The sequence below is a fragment of the Manacus candei genome, unplaced genomic scaffold (genome assembly GCF_025592945.1).
Source record: "Manacus candei isolate 608988 ecotype Guabito, Panama unplaced genomic scaffold, ASM2559294v1 h1tg000076l, whole genome shotgun sequence".
In the NCBI taxonomy this organism is placed as follows: Eukaryota; Metazoa; Chordata; class Aves; order Passeriformes; family Pipridae; genus Manacus; species Manacus candei.
Genome location: NW_026138124.1, coordinates 3,997,126 through 4,013,502, shown reverse-complemented (window position 1 = coordinate 4,013,502; position 16,377 = coordinate 3,997,126). Strand labels below are relative to the sequence as shown.

The 16,377-nt window shown below is 47.7% G+C and overlaps 1 protein-coding gene across 1 annotated transcript in view; it reads right to left on the bottom strand.

Annotated features, from left to right (window-relative positions):
• Positions 1–295: 295 nt before the first annotated feature.
• Positions 296–16,377, bottom strand: part of MYBBP1A (MYB binding protein 1a) — a 55,950-nt gene continuing 39,868 nt past the window's right edge. The window contains exons 24-27 of the mRNA XM_051809279.1: positions 14,247–14,360; positions 3,359–3,460; positions 2,116–2,240; positions 296–956 (exon numbers count right to left, since the gene is read on the bottom strand). Coding sequence (XP_051665239.1) covers positions 425–956; positions 2,116–2,240; positions 3,359–3,460; positions 14,247–14,360 — 873 coding nt within the window. The 3' untranslated portion in view covers positions 296–424. The remainder of the gene's footprint in view (positions 957–2,115; positions 2,241–3,358; positions 3,461–14,246; positions 14,361–16,377) is intronic.

Here is a 16,377-nt window from a genome sequence, read left to right as displayed (position 1 = left end):
AAAGCTGTGAGCCCTGTGGGGCCCAGGCAGGACAGGAATGAGCCTTTAGGAGCTGCTTCTGAACCCGACACACGGCTTCACCACAAGACTCAGCAGTGCCAGCACACCTACCCAGCTCCCCAGGGAATCCAAACCAGCCTCTCACTTCTGCCTTTGGAAATCATGGAGACAGGAGACAGGCTGTTTGGCACTGCCAGAGAAGATAGTGGGCATCTCCAAGAGCCTGAAGGATATTCAACCTCCTGAAGCTGCCTGTGCTCTAGGCTGAACCCTCCACACAAGCCAGACCCGCAGCTTTAGAGCTCAGCATTGTGGAAGGTTTATTTAAAAGTCATGGAGGGCATAAAAACTATAGTTAAAAAAGATATTACAACAGTCTACTGAGCCATGCTAGCCATGCCAGGCCTGGGTGAGTCCATGGAGTTTACTCCTGCAGCACTGCAGTTTTTTTCTCTTTTCTTTTCTTCTTGGCTTTGTCCTGCTTCTGCTGGTTGGCTTTGCCCTGCTTCTGCTGGGTCTCCTGGAGGACACTCCCCTTGGGTTTCTTTGCAGCTGGAACCTGCTCAGCTTCATCACCTGCATCCTGTTTTCTTTTTCTGTTTTTGTTTTTCCTCTTCTTTGTCTTCTTGTCAGCCACAGCATCCCCTCCATTAACAACAGGGAGGGTCCCACCGCCCGCCTTTGCCACTCCGTTCTCCCTGACCCCTTTGTTGGGATTCTTGTGTTTGCTGCCACCAGGCACGAGGCCTTTCTTCTGCTTGGGGGCCTCTGTTCCCAGGGGCTGCTCCTCTGGGGCTGCTGGTTCTCCATCCCCAGCGGGTGCTGTCCCGTTCTCCTGGGTGCCTTTCTTGCGATTCTTGCGTTTCTTGGTCTCTGGCAGGAAGCCTTTCTTCTTCCTCTTCAGCGGCTCCGTGTCCTGCACAGGCTTACTGGCTGTCTTGTCTTTCTTGGGCTTCCTGCAGAGAGAATGCCAAAAATCAAGAGCAACTCAATTTACAGCCAGGGAAGAGTGTGATCCATGTGACAGGCAGTCCGTGGAGCACAGCAGAGGTGCGGGAAGCACGGGAAGCTGCGAGGATGAGTGTTATCCCTGGAGCTGTTCCTGAGCCTGCACAGGGACTGAAAGGAACAGCAGGAGCTGGACCAGGACCGATCAAAGCACGGGGAGATGTGAGGAAGAACCCCCATTCCATGGTCATGCTGTGCTTGCCCCCACCTCGAGCACACCTGCCTGTGGCCCTGTGCAAGGCTACTGAGACACTGTCTGTCTGTCTGTCTGTCTGTCTGTCCGAGGTGACAGCCCAGCAAGGCCTTCGCTGTGCTACACAACTGTCCAGCAAGAACGTCCAAGAGCCCATTCCAGTTCCACCAGGGCAGCCTTTGTGTGCCTGCATGGCAGCCACTGCTGCTGCTGTTCTGACAACAACTGCCCCAGCACCCAGCCTGTGCTGCTCTGCACCAGAGAGGGGCCCAGAGAGGGGGCCCAAAAAGGACCCAGGCTCTAATTCCACGGCCTGGTTTTCGATGTGAAGCACTGAAGCATAATCACTGAATGCTCCTCAGCTTCCAGAGCTGCAAGGCACCCACTCAAAGAGCCAGGCTGGGGCTCCCTGGAGGGGACTGAAGGTTCTGGCATATACTCTCTGGTATCCAGTCACTTCCCAAGGCAGCCTCCCATCTGCAGAATTAATCCACAGTGATGTGATGGGAGCTTAGTGACTCGTCCTGGCCTAGAAATTTCTCTGCAGCTTTGTCTCTTAAGCCAGGCTGCCATGTGGGACAGCTGCAAGCAGGGACTGTCCTTGGGTCATCAGCTGTCTCACTCTGTTGGCAGGTATCAAACATACCACACATGCTCACAACCCTTTCCCAAAAAGGACCGATCCTAAGCATGTAAGCACATGGAATAATGAGCCCAGTATTATTCCAAACAAGTAAAACAAGCGGCATCTCTACCCCACCAGCCCAGGAGCTCCATTTAACTCAAAACTCCAGCCTGGAGCTCCCTGCCTTGACTTCCTCTCTCTTCCCACCTGCCCACACCAATGGACACAAGCAGGACAGGCAGGGAGGCCCCCAGACAAGCCCAAAAGCTGGAATTCCCAGCCCACGTACGTGTAGTTGAGCCAGCGCATCACGTTCCAGTAGAGAGAGTCAAGCCGGGGCGAATTCCCAATGTCTTCCACCTGGTTCAGGGACAGCAGCACCTTCTCCACCTCCGTCAGCTTCACATTCAGCTTCTGCAAGAGGCAAGGAGAGACAAGTGAGCTCAGGAAGGGCACTCACAGCAGCAGGAAGGGCACAGGAGATCCTTAGGGGGAGGCTGTGGCAGAAGAACCAATCCCGCCTGGCTTCTCCGAGCCACTGCTCTGAGCCCACCTGCAACACCAGCTGGGGAGCACAAACTGAAGGCACCATCAGGCACCAGGGTTTGACTGAAAACTGAGTCTCCAGCACGAGAGGCATGAGTCTAACATGAGTCTAACATGCCTCTAACATGCCAGGTAGAACTGTAGTGGCATAAAAGGGACCAGAGGGTCCTTTGGTTCTGTTTCCTTTCCAGTCCGTGGCTGGGAGCAGTGGGAATAAGATACATGACCATGCACCCAACCAAGAGAAAAGCAGCAGCACTTTCAGTCTGGTTTCTAAAGGTCTGGCAGCCTCTTCTGTAAACCACTGGATAATTTCAGCAAAACCTGGCAGAAAAGGGTGTCTCAAAGGCAATTCAGCTCCTACAAGAGCCTTGGAAATAATCTCTCTTCTCTACCCACTTTCCTATTAGGTCTTCACAAAGAAACAGGCTGTGGTCAGAGCCCAGGGCTTATCAGTAGGAAACTGGGCTTCAGCAATTCTGCTGCTCGGGGTATTTTGCTCCAGTAAGTAAAACCATATTACAGACATATTTTGTCACCTATAGAAAATCCTCTCGTGTTCAAAAAAGTCGTTTTCCATCAGGGAAACAAAGCCCCAGAACAAAGCTTCACTCCCACTCATAAAGCTACTGAGTAAGTCTCAGTTTTTGGGAATCAGAATCTCTGGGGTTCAGTGGAGAGGACAGAGCAATCACCTGGGACAAAATCCACCCTCCCTGTACCCCAGGTTTTATTTCTGCTGATAAGAAAGGAGGTGCCACATGTGTTTGCTGAACACGGCACAAATCCTTCAGCAAACCCTTGGAGATCAGCTCCTTCAGACTGGAGGGCTTTTTCTGTCCTCAGATCCAACCAGGCATCCCCTCTAGGGGTACCTTTGGTAGGAAATGAGGTGGGACAGAGCAGTCACAAGGCAAAATCCAAGTGTGACATTTAAAAGATACTCAGAAAACAGCCGTTTGCCACACACTGGGTCACACACTCACCTGCTCTGTCACAGTTTTGAGGAGAAAGTTCAACAGCTCCAAGCTCTTGGCAACTTTCTCTTTCTCAGCCTTCATGATGGGGTTTCCAAGTGTTTTCAAACACTGCAAATTAAATGGGAAGATTGAGAAGAAACACACGTTAAATGGGGAAACAAATCACATGTCTCAGGAGAAAGCAGAAAACAAGTAATTAATGGCAGGATTCACCTCTCAACAAAATAACTCTGGAACACAAAACCCACCAAACTCTGGAAAAGCTCAGGAGGGCACCTGGTGGAAGCTGCTGATGCCCAGGTTAATTCAGAAACAGCTGGACAACATAAGAGCAAGCAATACCACAGAGGTCCCACCCTGCTGCTCTCCCTAAAGCTAAAGCAGAACTGGAGACATGTTGCTGCTTCCTGGAGAAAAAGAGGTAAAATAATCTCTGCCCCTGCTCTGGCAAGGCCAGGAGGCTGCCAGACAACAGACTCACCTGAGGGACCACAGCTACTCAGCTGCAGGAGCTGAGTAAAGCACTGCTGCAAAAATCCATCACAGCTTATGCCCAGGAAATCCCAAGAGCCAGTCTAGAACAGGCCTTGTCAAGCTTAAATTCACAGAAATAACTGAGGGAAAGATCTCCCCTGTGTTCCCTTTATGTGCTGTGGGGTTTCTGAGACAGTGAAAGGTCTGGCTTAGAGGAAAATCACTCCAAAGATAGGTCAAATAAAAGCCAGTTATTTACGAGTGGAAAAGGGCAGAAAATAGCCATAAAAAGGTAACTGGATCAAAGAGGCTGCCCAGTGGCTCAGGGGCACTGATCCTCTGCCTGCAGCTGGGCCTGCAGCCCTGCTTACATGGTTGTTTTCTCCCCCACTCAGCTTGGGTGTGGACACACTCAGCACAGCAAACCCCACGTGGATTACACCAACACGAAACAGGATTTCCAGGACAAGTGTATCGTAGACAGAGCCATGTCCCATCACAGCCTGTCCCTCTTGAGAAGGCTGCACTTGTGGCCAAGCCCTTCTTTGCTTGGAATTTAGACCTTCCAAACCAGCCAAGGGGCAAAGTCCACCCCAGGCTCAGCATCCTCAGGCTGAAAAGTCCCTGCCCCAAACCTTTACCCAGCAGTGGGAGGTCGTTGTTCTCTCCCAAACCACGTATTGCTTTTGCTTCAGTGAGACTGCAAGTAATTTTAAGGACTCTGAGCAAACTGTTCTCCATTTATATCAGCAGAAAGTTGGCAAAAAAAAAAGTAAAAAATCCCTGCAGACACTGGGAGAAATAAGAAATCTATTCCCCAAAGCAAGTTGCTTCAGTAGTGACACCCACAACAGACAAATAATGATGCCCAGCAAGAGTGTAGGGAACAATTTCAGCCAAAAAAGTGGGGAGACCAGATAATGTATCTGCAGAAACAGCAACCTTCAAGTAGAATTATTTACTGCCTGTGCAGGCTCCACACCCTGGGAGTATCTTTTTTAAATAACAGAGATACAGTTATTTCCTGTCCAGGATGGTCCACTCAAGCCCTGTATTAGAAAGCAACCACGTCCTGCTGGCTGGAGTTCAAGCTGCAACTTCATCTGACTATCAATAGCTGGCTAATTACTCTCTCCTGATATAGGCAGATGCACTGCAACTCTATTCCAGAGCTGTCATTAACCTACAAGGTCACACAATTCAACAGCTCTAACGTCTCTCAGGTAAAACAACAAATATAGGGGGTGTGATTGGAAAAAAATAATAAATATTCACAGGTAGGATATAACACCCCATGGCCCAGGCACGCTCTGTTTATTAGGCTTAATAATAATAACAATAAACAAAAAAAATCGGAGTTGCATAAATATTTTCTTTGCAGTTTCAAGAACAAAATATTGCCAAGCTAGCAGTCATTCCTTGTGGTTAAATTAGCTTTCAGGGAGGCTACTGAGATCCTTATCTTGCTAAGTTGTGCACAAGTTCACAGGGAGAGAAAATCAGTATGGATTGTCAGCTCCTGGGGACAAGAGGAATCAGGGCAGTGCTGAGATGGAGCCACAGTGAAGTCAGCTGTCATTTCATCTGTTCCATATACAAACACTTTAGAATTAAAAAGGTGTTAAAAATAAATTGCATTTTCTCTTCACTGTAGATGAGTGATGTAGACGACTGCATTTAAATCCTGCTGGCTTGACTCTGCCTGTTCTTGCTGCCCCTGATGCTTTGAAGGGTTTGAAACAAATCCTACTGAAGTAACAGAAAAGTCCTGTAGCTCTGAGCAACACCTGAGGGGCTGATTTTCAGCAGTCTGGAAGCCGTTTTCAGGTGCTCAGGAGATTGGGATGTGCATCTAGTTTGGGGTGCCCGACCAAACTCATGCAGAGCTGTGGAATGAAAAGGGTGGCTGGCCCAGCTGGAGATGGAAAATATCACTGGTCTACTGACTAAATATCTATTAAAAGCAGAGTTTTGCATGAGTCTGGAAGCACAAGCACAGTTCCACCAGTGTAAACAGCCAGAAGCAATCTGGTACAATTTAGATGCTCTGCAAACAAATAGCTCCCTACTGAAATGGGTCACTTTAAAACAGCTCTCAAAGACCAGGAAGGAACAAGGAAGAGAGGGAGGGTGACTGGAGAAGCCAAAGGAGCAGCAAGGAAGCAGCAGATAATTCATTCCTACAGAATGCACAATTTTCTCTAGCCCAGAATCAGAATGGGTTGGCTTTGGGGAAGCTGGATTTACATAAAGCTTTACTATTTCTCAACATGGGTCTTCTTCTCCCCTTTTGCTTCTGCTGCAAAGTGTGCAAAAGAAATTTACTCCAAAGAGCACAGAGACACCAGCACCTCTGTATGTGTCATGGTTGTGACAGTCAAACTTCCTTAAAGTCTACAGCCCAATTCCTGCTCAGCCCAGTGCCACTCATTATCCTGATCTCACCACTCAGGGCACTTCCCCACCAGCATTCCATGAGATGGTATCTCCTGTTGGGCATTGCTTCACTCTCCTCCTCCCACAGCAGGGAGTGCACACAGTGGAGGGTTTGCTCCGATGGGATTTGTGTTATTTGTGTTAGTATGAGACACCAACACAAACATTCTCACTCTGGTTATGTAAAAAAAGCTGCCTTTGGGCTGGGACTGCTGGCAAGCCTTGGGGAACAGCTCCCTGGGAATGAAATCCCAAGTCTCCTCAATGGGAACTGGGTCCAGACCTCAAAAGCAGCTGTCCCAAACTTAATCCCAAGTATCTGTCATAACTTCTTGCTACATAAGGTACCAAGCACTGCTCCCTCACTCAGCTCCCCCAGAGGTGAAATCAGCTCTGCCACCCCAATTGCAGGGGTCAGTCACTTTACAGGCCCGTGGTGATTTCATTTGGGGAATCTATACAATACAATAATAAAATTAAAGCAGAGGCTATTATGTAACAGATGGCAAACTGCAACACATGGCAAACATGCCTTAAAAAGAGAAGCAGTGTTTCAGTCCTCTGCAGCCCCCTTGGGAGAGCCCCAAACACTGATCAGATCACAGGGACTTGCACAAGGATCTGTTTTACATAACAAGACTGAGGCACAAAGCAGGGGTTTGCTTCCAGCTATGCTACAGGTCAGTGGTGGAGTGTTAAGGGAAAACCCAGAAGAACTAGTCTAACCACCTGTTGTGTGATTCTCTGCCATGTGCTGTTCCAGAGGTATCCAAATCTCCCTTTCCCTGCCCTCTGAAAGCATTACCAACCCAAGGGTCACACAAGCCAATCACTCAATACTAAAAGCAGAGAGACCACAAGATTTATACCCAACAGCTACACTTGCATCACCTGCTGATTTATGTTGCTTTTCTCCCACTTTCTGCTTTTCTTACTCTGCTCCTTCAGTAACAGCCAGTCCCACTTCACAGGGAATCTCAGTTCCAGTTCCAGCTCAGCAATACCTGTGATGGTTAATCATGCCCATACATCTGAGCTGTCAGCAGATCTGGGCAGGTCATTTTCCAAAAAGAGAAACTATGGAGGCAGTTTTCACAGCTGGAACTCCCATCTCATCTCAAGCCAATACAGCAGTACAGCTCCTGCCTCACCCTACATAGATTCAGCTGGCAGAGATGGTTTTATGCCTTGTTATGTCAGACACGTTGCTTCCAAAACCCTCTGGCTCTTTCTGGAGGAGGGCACTCCTGGATCCAAAGTTCTCTGCCTCTTGGACCTCTAGAGAACAGCACACCCTCAGCATCTTAACAATCAGTGCTTTTTCTTATATTCCATGTGACACACGGAGGTATCCCAACCACTGCACACTCCATCTCTCACTGCACTTCACAGCATTCCTCCATCTTCACAAAGTGTAAAACAAGTTTGTCAGAGCACAGGAGGTGAATATCCACAGTGATTCAGTCACACAAGTAGGACAGAGGGCTTGCAAGCAGTTAACCACACAGATCCATGCCTCCATTTCCCAGGTAGGATTTTAGTCTAAGCCCAAGACACTCCTGAAACCAGGCACACAGCGAGAAGTGGTGCATGTGCACCTACAGCCAAAGTCAGCATCCCAGCCCCTGCCCAACTCCCTGCAGGGGAATTTGGAAGCTGTTACACAGAGCCAGGCCGTGTTTCTGGAAGTCTCCACATCCACACCTGCCTGCACTTCTGTCCCTTTCACAGGGACCAGTGGGGGACACTCAGACCAGACTTACAAACCACAGCAGCACCTTGAGTGCCAGGGAGTGTCCTGCTACCAGAGATGAGCACATTTCCCACCTGGAAGTTTGAACCCCATTCAGTATTTATGCATTCCCAGCACATCCTTCAGCCTGTTCCACTGTTCACAACAAACAGCCCTTGCCCTCCGTGGGCTCAGCCCGACAGATCCATCACTGCTCCAGGAGCTGGAGAAGCCTGGCCAACCTGCATTCCTTCCACACACTGTGCTATCCCCATCCACCCCCTCCTCCCCCACCCCAGCCCTCATGCTGATGGATAAATGTGCAGATTCATGGATGGACACAGTGCCAAGACCTTCCACGGAACACATGGCCTTACCCCCCAGCACAGCCTGGGGTTGCTCAGGTAAACAAACTCTCTCCTCCAGCAGCAGAGTTCAGCACAATTCCCACCTCATGGAATGCCCACAGTCCTGACCAGGAAGCACCAAGAAGGTCTGAGCTCTAAAGGCCAAGATCCAAGCTTTTCCCTGGCTCTGTGCTGCCTGCAGGGTCCCAGAGCAACTTGGGATTTTGGTGTCGATGCGGCTCAGGCCCCTGTGGTGGAATCACACCCTGCAAGTGCATTTGAGGCCCTGCAAGTGCATTTCCATTTCCTGAGCCAAAGCACAAGATTTCCCACATTGACACACAGGAGAGGTTTGGGAGGGGCACAGCCTTCCTCTGCTATTGAGAGGTTAACAACAAACTGACAATCAAATGAAGGATTTTGGTATCGTGCTGCTTGTAGTTCCTGTTATTATCTGATGTGAGCACCCTCACCTCACCTGTAATTATGCTCACACTTCTCCTGAGAAGGAGGAAGGGAAGCAGCATCATTCCCTCTACCTCACAGAGGCTCAGAGAGGCCAAGTAACATGACTGACACAGACCACAACAGGGTCAGGACTCAGCTCTGAGCTTTCCAAACCCAGGACATGCCAGCCCCAAATACTTTTCATGACAATACTCACTATACAATAGAAAACTCAGAACTTAGGGCTAAATCATGCAAGACAAAGAAGAGATGAGGGAAGAGTCTGCCTCTTCACTCCAGTTTCCATCTATCCACAGAGCCACATCCATTTCTAACTCCATGTACACAAGGTACACAAGGAGAAGTTCTCACACTACTCACCTGCACAGAGCAGCAGCTGCTGCCAAGAGCACTTAAAGAGGAAAAGAAGCACTGACAGTCCCTCCTCCCTCTGTCCTCTCTAAGTTGCTGAAGACTGAAAGTATAAATGTTAAAAACTTATTTCCTTGCATCTGTAACAGAAACAAGTCATCAAGATGTGCCTACAAAGGGAAGGAACCACTAAGTCTCTGCTTGTCCCTGACTGAAAGAAAGGAGGAAGGCAGGGGACTAAGCAGACCCACACACTGAAGGGTGTAACTAAAGGGCATTTTTGGTGATGTTTATTTTGGCTGTTATTAGAGGGAGGAACCAAAAAATCCAGGAGCCATTATCACAGAAAATGCCAATGCTTCCCCCAGTTTAATGATCTGATTTTTTTTTTCCCAAAGACCATATGAAAATGCAGCAGGGAAAAGCCACACAGGAGAGCTGAGGGAGTGGAGGAGAAGGAATTCTCCACAGAGAAATCCAGTATTCTGAATGCACATGGAAGATATCAGTTAAATCACTACTGGCCTCATTTTACAAGCTAAGAGGCTGAGAAAGGGCAATGAATTAAGAATTCATGAAGATGGACAGATAAAAGTTGAGGCAATCTTCAAGAAAAAAAATTGAAGAATGGCTTTTTTAGAGATTTGATGAAGTCACTGTTAATAATTTATCTCCCTACAAATTAAGACACCGATCATCAAATGTGATGCCCTTCAGAAATTAAGGGCATGTCTACACTGGAAGGCCAGAGAGTACATCCCTCTCTCCCCCACACATCCTCAGTGGCTCCAGCTTGTTTTAAATCCCTCACTGAACAACACAACAGCAACAAAACCCTGGAATGCCAGACAACAGAGGTCTGCAGGGAGCACACAGTAACTCCCAAATGATATGGAAAAGAGGTCTTGGGTTATCCATCCCATCCCTTCCCAGGCCATGCAGTTCCCTGCCTGCCTACATTCATGCCTTGCTGCCTGCCCAGTCCAAACCTAAGCAACCACCTACGTGGAAGGAGGCACCCCATGGATCTCACTGGGATTGTGTATTTATCTGAAAGCCTCCAGTTTGGTGACTGGGAGTGCTTTGGTCTTGCACTGAGCTTTGGTATCAGACTGCTGTCAGCAGTTTTCCATTCCAGGATGCCTCGATCCCATCTGGGTTTCAAACAGCCAACCTGAACGCTGCTGTCCATCCCTTATGGCACTGACACAACATGCAAAGGGAAAAACAGTAGCAAAGTTGGGCCCTTCCTATGATGTACTTACTGCAGGGGAGAGGCAAAGGAAACCCTCAGGAAACCTCTGTGTACAAGCCAGAGAAAGCAGTTTTAACAACAGTTTTCTGAGGGCTGTTCTCTTAAGGTTTACAGTTGTAAAATATACATTTTCTGGACTATCCCTCAAAATCCTGCTCCCTTTGACTTTCACATCATAACTGGGAGTTTCAGCACAAGTTAGGAGTTCAGGAGGGCAAGCTGGTTCCTTGGAAAAGGATGACAAAAAAGAGTAATAAAATGATGTATTCTGAACGTGGAGCTTCCTGCCCCAAATCTGTCAGCGAGCCACTAAAAAACTGGCACAGGTTCAAGATCACTCCAAAGCCAAGACAGTAATTTTGTAACACATCAGAAAGAAACCAGAAATATATCTAACAAGGGGAACAAACACCAAAATGTGCCCACACTGACAACTGGGAGAGCCGAAAGATCAAACTGAGATGTGCTTGATAGAGTCAAAAAGAGTGTATGAGATCCCTCACCAAAACTGGGTGAGAGCTTCCTGCATGGAATGGGGAACTTGGACCTCTCAGGTTCTGCCACTACCTCACTGCCTGACTCCACACAGTTTGAACTCACAGCAAGCAGCACAGATGCCCCTGGGACAGAGCTGGTTGGGGCTGTTCTGAAGCCAAGTTTAGAGACAGTCAGATTGTCCATGCACAGAGAGGGTCTCTGGGATGACTCAGGAGACCTGAGTCTGATTGCTGGCTCAGCTCCCAGCCAAGCGTGGCACCTGTAAAACAGGGTGAACAACTCCAGCAAACCAAATGCATTAACTCGTGGGTTTCTGCAAAATATTTTCTCAATTACATCAACAACTCGCTGGTTTGAATTTCCTTTGTAAAGCACTTTGAGACCTACTGATAAAGAACAAAGCTCTCAGAGAAGTTTCTGTCAGATGTTCCAGCACCTCAGGTGAGCTCTGTCATTTACAACTTGAAGCAACTCTCTGTCTTTACACCACGGACACAACCAAGCCATCCACACTCCCAGAGTCAGAACAGACTTGAACAGCCACAGCAAGGTTCTGCTTTGTGTAAAGTAACTATTCAGGACTTGGGATGCAACAAAATTGTGCCAGAGCTATTTCTCTGCTCCCTCACCTTTGCAGTCCCGGGGCTGTGGAGGAGACTTTCTGCCCAGCTGAGCCAGCAGCACGAGCCAAGAGCCCCGAGAGCAAGCAGGGCTCTCACAGGAAGGAGACAACTCCAAAGTACCTGCTGGGATATCAAGACCTGCCTCACTGGCAGTAAGGAGATGGCAAACATGAATCCCTCATGGCTGGGATGTATGTTTTATAAGCATGCTTAAACAATGTGGGAACAAATAAGGTCAAGTTGGTTTATGTAAGCACAAGAGCCAGTGCCTCGCAGCGGCCGGGGCTATTTTGGGAAGCTGTCTCTTCACTGAACGTTCCTGGCCATTGATTCTCCCTCATCTGCCTCGTAGCTTTGCCTGCATAATTCAATGATATCCAAGACTGCACTTTTCTCTCACTGCTTCTTCCCCAGTTCCAGCACATATCAGTGCCTAAACCCACCCCAGGCTCCCCGGGTGAGGATGCTCCTCACCAAGGGATCTCTCCAGGAAGGCAATGCAGTCCCTGAGGGGGGACAGGACAAGCAGGCAGGCACCAGGAGATAACATCCCATCCTCTCTCCCAGCCTTACACCTGCCATGGCAATCCTGCAGCCCCAGAGCTGCAAAACTGACCCAGGACACAGTGTAGCAAAGCCTTCAGGTGACAGTCTCCTTGTGACCAACAGTGCTGCTAGAATTACAAGTGCACATCAGTTAAAGAGTTGCAGACTTCTCCGTGGGTATAAAATTCTACATTACCATTTTTTGCTCTTAAAACAGCTATTTGTGAGGGACAGTGGCAGGAATGACCAATGACAACAAATGCAGATGTTGCCACTAGAGGTAGGGCAGCAGAACTCCATTATTTTCCACAGCATCACCCAGCTCTCAGTAGTAAGTAAGTAAGTAGTAAGTAATCTTACTTCTGCTAGAAGGGATTTTACACCATCTCCAGAGGAGATCAGTGACAGTACCAGTATTGTTCTACCACACCACAGAGACACTGCATGTTTTTACAGCTATTACCAGTTAAATGAACATTTCTGCACCACCAGAAAGACACAAGAATACATTTTGCAGCTTTAGAAAGTTTTGCAGCAGAAAGTGCCAGCTTTTGGCTATGAATCAAAATTGTTATATGGAATATGAAGACCTTGATCCCTCCTAATTACAGCAACATTTAAAGACATGCAGCTGCCCCAGCCCCATGGCCAGCACTGGGTTAGTGCAGGGGAGGAGCAGCAGGAAGGGAGACAAAACCCAGCACATGCATGAACACCAACAGCACTGTGTAAAAATGTTATCTCAGGGCTTTTTCAGGCCAAAAAAAGAACCAGAACCTGTATGCCACTGCCAGTTAACAGTATGGGAGGCCTCCTGCCCACAGGGTAAACCTTGGACAACCCAAACAAACTGACAGTATTTCTCAGGAATTTTTCTTTAAACACACATGACCACAGAAATGAGAGGCACTGAGGAAGCTTTGGTAGCAAAGCTCATTAAAATCCTGGCTGGGCTGCAAGATGCTAAACTTTCCCTGACAAGAACAACATAAAGGCATTGTAAATGTTTGTGGTTTCCCAGAGCATCACCAAGTCCTGCAGGTATTCAGCTTCTAGAGAGAAACATGGAGATGACCAGGCTGGGAGGAGTGGCATGTTTTATGTAGCTGAGTAATAAAATCATGCCTAACTCCACCCATTGGGTTCCTGATGCAATCATTAAATAAAAACTATTTAATGAAACCCAGGATTACCTGATTCCTCAAGAATTACAAACAGCACCTTTAAATTCCTTGATTTAGATTTGCTTAGATTTTGTCCCTCCTTAACTAAAGGAAACAGATCTTATTGTCAAATTACAGCACAGCCTAAATTACCATGTAACCAGCATCTGAGGAAGTAAGCAGAGGATGAAAGCTACTTAGAAAGAGATCATTATTACAGTTACACAGGAATTCCAAGACTGGAATCTCCCACGTCATCAAGTTTAGTCACCACCTCACAACATTAATTTGGCTGCCTGGTTCACCCCACGTCAGTCCCCAAGAACACAAGTGAATGGCATTTGCTTCTTCCATCTCTTGTCCCACAGACCATGTCCCAGGTAACAGCTGCACCTAAGAACTCTCCTCAGGTACAATCTGCCCTTGCCATGACTCAGGAGCCAGCCCTGCAAATTCTGTCACTGGTTTATTTTCCAGTGTATTTTAAGGTTTCCCTGACAAACAATATGAGCACAGGAGTCTGGTCCAGAAGGCCTGCAGAACACCAGGAGCCAAAGGTCTAGTGCACCTCAGCTCTACTTCTTTGGCCCTGAAGTTCATTTTGATACAGAACTTCCATGATGTCCTGAAATTAATGCTCCCAGTACCTTTACATTCAATTTAAAAAAAAAAAAAAAGAAAAAAGAAAACCACCTTAAATTGATCTGTATGAGTGTATTCCCTAAAACTCGAGCTCTGTCTACTGGATCCAGACACAGGAGTCACAGAGCTGCACCAGGCACACCTCTTGCACTCTTGTGAAAATCCACCTGATCAGTGATGTTACAATAATTCTGCCATCCTGGTGGGCACTGCTCACACCTGCTGCAAGCAGCACAAGGCCCCTAAGACCAGTTAAGCTGACACAGGCCCAGACTGCAGCTGTGAGGCCGAGCAGCGCGGCGGTGAAAGGAGCACCCGTCACACGCTATCGGCACGTGAGGCACCTCAGAGCTCGTTACCTCTGTCACTTGGCTGATGCTTCTGCTGATCAACTCCTCCCACTCCTCCTCTGTCACGAAGAGCTTCAGTTCATGAAGTAGCAGAACCTTGTGGAGAAGCAAACAAGCCATGGCCTGAAAGAGAAAGGGGAGAGGAGAACATGACACTCTGTACTCTCTAGGGAAGGTCTTACAATGTAAATACTCTGCTAAAGTGAGGAGCCAAGCCCAGCATCCAGGGGATGCCACGTTACAAATGCTGCATATCCTCAGCAACATGTATGGCATGGAATGGTTTGGGCTGGAGGAACCTTAAAGCTCATCTTGTTTCATCCCCTGCCATGGGCAGGGACACCTTCCTCTAGCCCAGGTTGCTCCAAGCCCCATCCAACCTGGCCTTGGACACTTCCAGGGATGGGGCAGCCACAGCTTCTCTGGGCAACCTGTGCCAGGGCCTCCCCACCCTCACAAGGAATATAACTTCTTCCCATATCCCATCTAACCCCACCCTCCATCAGCTTAAGGTTCTGTTAGAAAACATTCTCTGTGTCCTCACAGAGTCATTCCTGAGGAGACAGGGTGGTGGTTTTGGTTGAAAGCACACACATAAAACAGGAGGTCAGAGGGATTGTGCCACTTCTAGACTTAGGCATTAATATCCAAAACATGCTTTGGTAGCTGCTCCAAGTGCATCACTATTGGTCCCCCCAGGTTTCCAGGCAGCACCTTTGTGTGGCTGCACCCTTTACCGTGCCCTGATGAATGCAGGAGGCACCAATAACAAAAAATAAAAGCTGGCAGGTTCATAGATGCTTCATTTCAAAGGAATCCTGATGGAAACTGCTGTTCAGAGCAGCCTCGGCCTTGCCCTGGAGTCAAACTTGCTCATTAAGCCTCCACAGCAATGAAAAGAACAGCCACTAGAAAACCAACAGTTATCTGCAATCTTCTAACATGGCCTTTTCCATGTCAGAACTCCTATTTTAAGGCTTTCTAAGGTACAAGAGAAAAATGCAGCAATAGGCAAAAGCAAATTATACAAATGCACAAAATACAGTAATGAGGATTAATGCAAATAGCTTAGAGGATTTAAAAGGGAATTTTTTGTAGCAGCATGGAGTTAGTGAGCAAATTCTACTCATATACAAAGAAAAAAATGTTGCCTCCAGCTGCCATCACACAGCTCAAAACTGAATGCAGGCACAAATACCAAAAATCACAGGGAATAACAATAAGAACTAACCTAATCCAAAGAAAGCAAGGGTTGCTGTTCTTAAACCACATTTCACAGTTTGTAAAGCTCCTTATCAAAGACATCACTGAGATCAAAAGCCTAAGAGACCTCAAGAATAAAAGCAGCCTGGTGATACCCAACCTGGCCTCCAGGTACCCCTTGGGTCCAAAGAAACCTGAAAAACATGGAGCAGGAGGCTAAAAACAGTCCATATGGTACCAACACTTCTACTGGAGTGTTTTTAGGGAACTATTTACTGAATAATTCAAAGTGAGCAAAGAAATCCCTGGATCTCCTGAGAGCAGTAAGACCATCCAGAGTTGAAGGCAGTCAAAGAGAACACCTCACAAGCTCAAGGAGGTCTATGCTTCCTATACAACATACTCCAGGCTTCTGGAAGAGACAAGACACTGAACACAGATCCCTCACTGGGTAATACCAGCACAGAGTAAGATCACACATCCTTGTAATCTCACCTCCAGTTTGCACCAGTGTGGCCAATGAAAAGAATTACCCAACTAGAGAGAGCTCTCACTCACACAGAAATTCTGCTCTTTACTGGAGGGCAAAAATGCAGCAGGGAACCAATGAGACCACGTCGAGGATTTATGCTGATTTAATGAGAGAGAACACCCTAATGCCATCTCCAAGGCAGGCAGGCTCACATATTCCTTGTAATTATGGAGAGACTGTGTCTTACAGAACAAATTATGGCATGTCTGCATGCATGTACCAAATGTAGTGGAAAGTCACTTCAGTGCAATTACAAAGAGAACGTGACCCTCGGAGTAGATGAAAGACCATAATTCATCCTGAAAGGCTCAGGCAGGGTCACAAAGCTCCAGGCACTGGCTGCTCTCTGACAATTACAAACACATTCAGACTGCAAGTGGGTGCAAAGCTGAGAGAAGGGTCCTG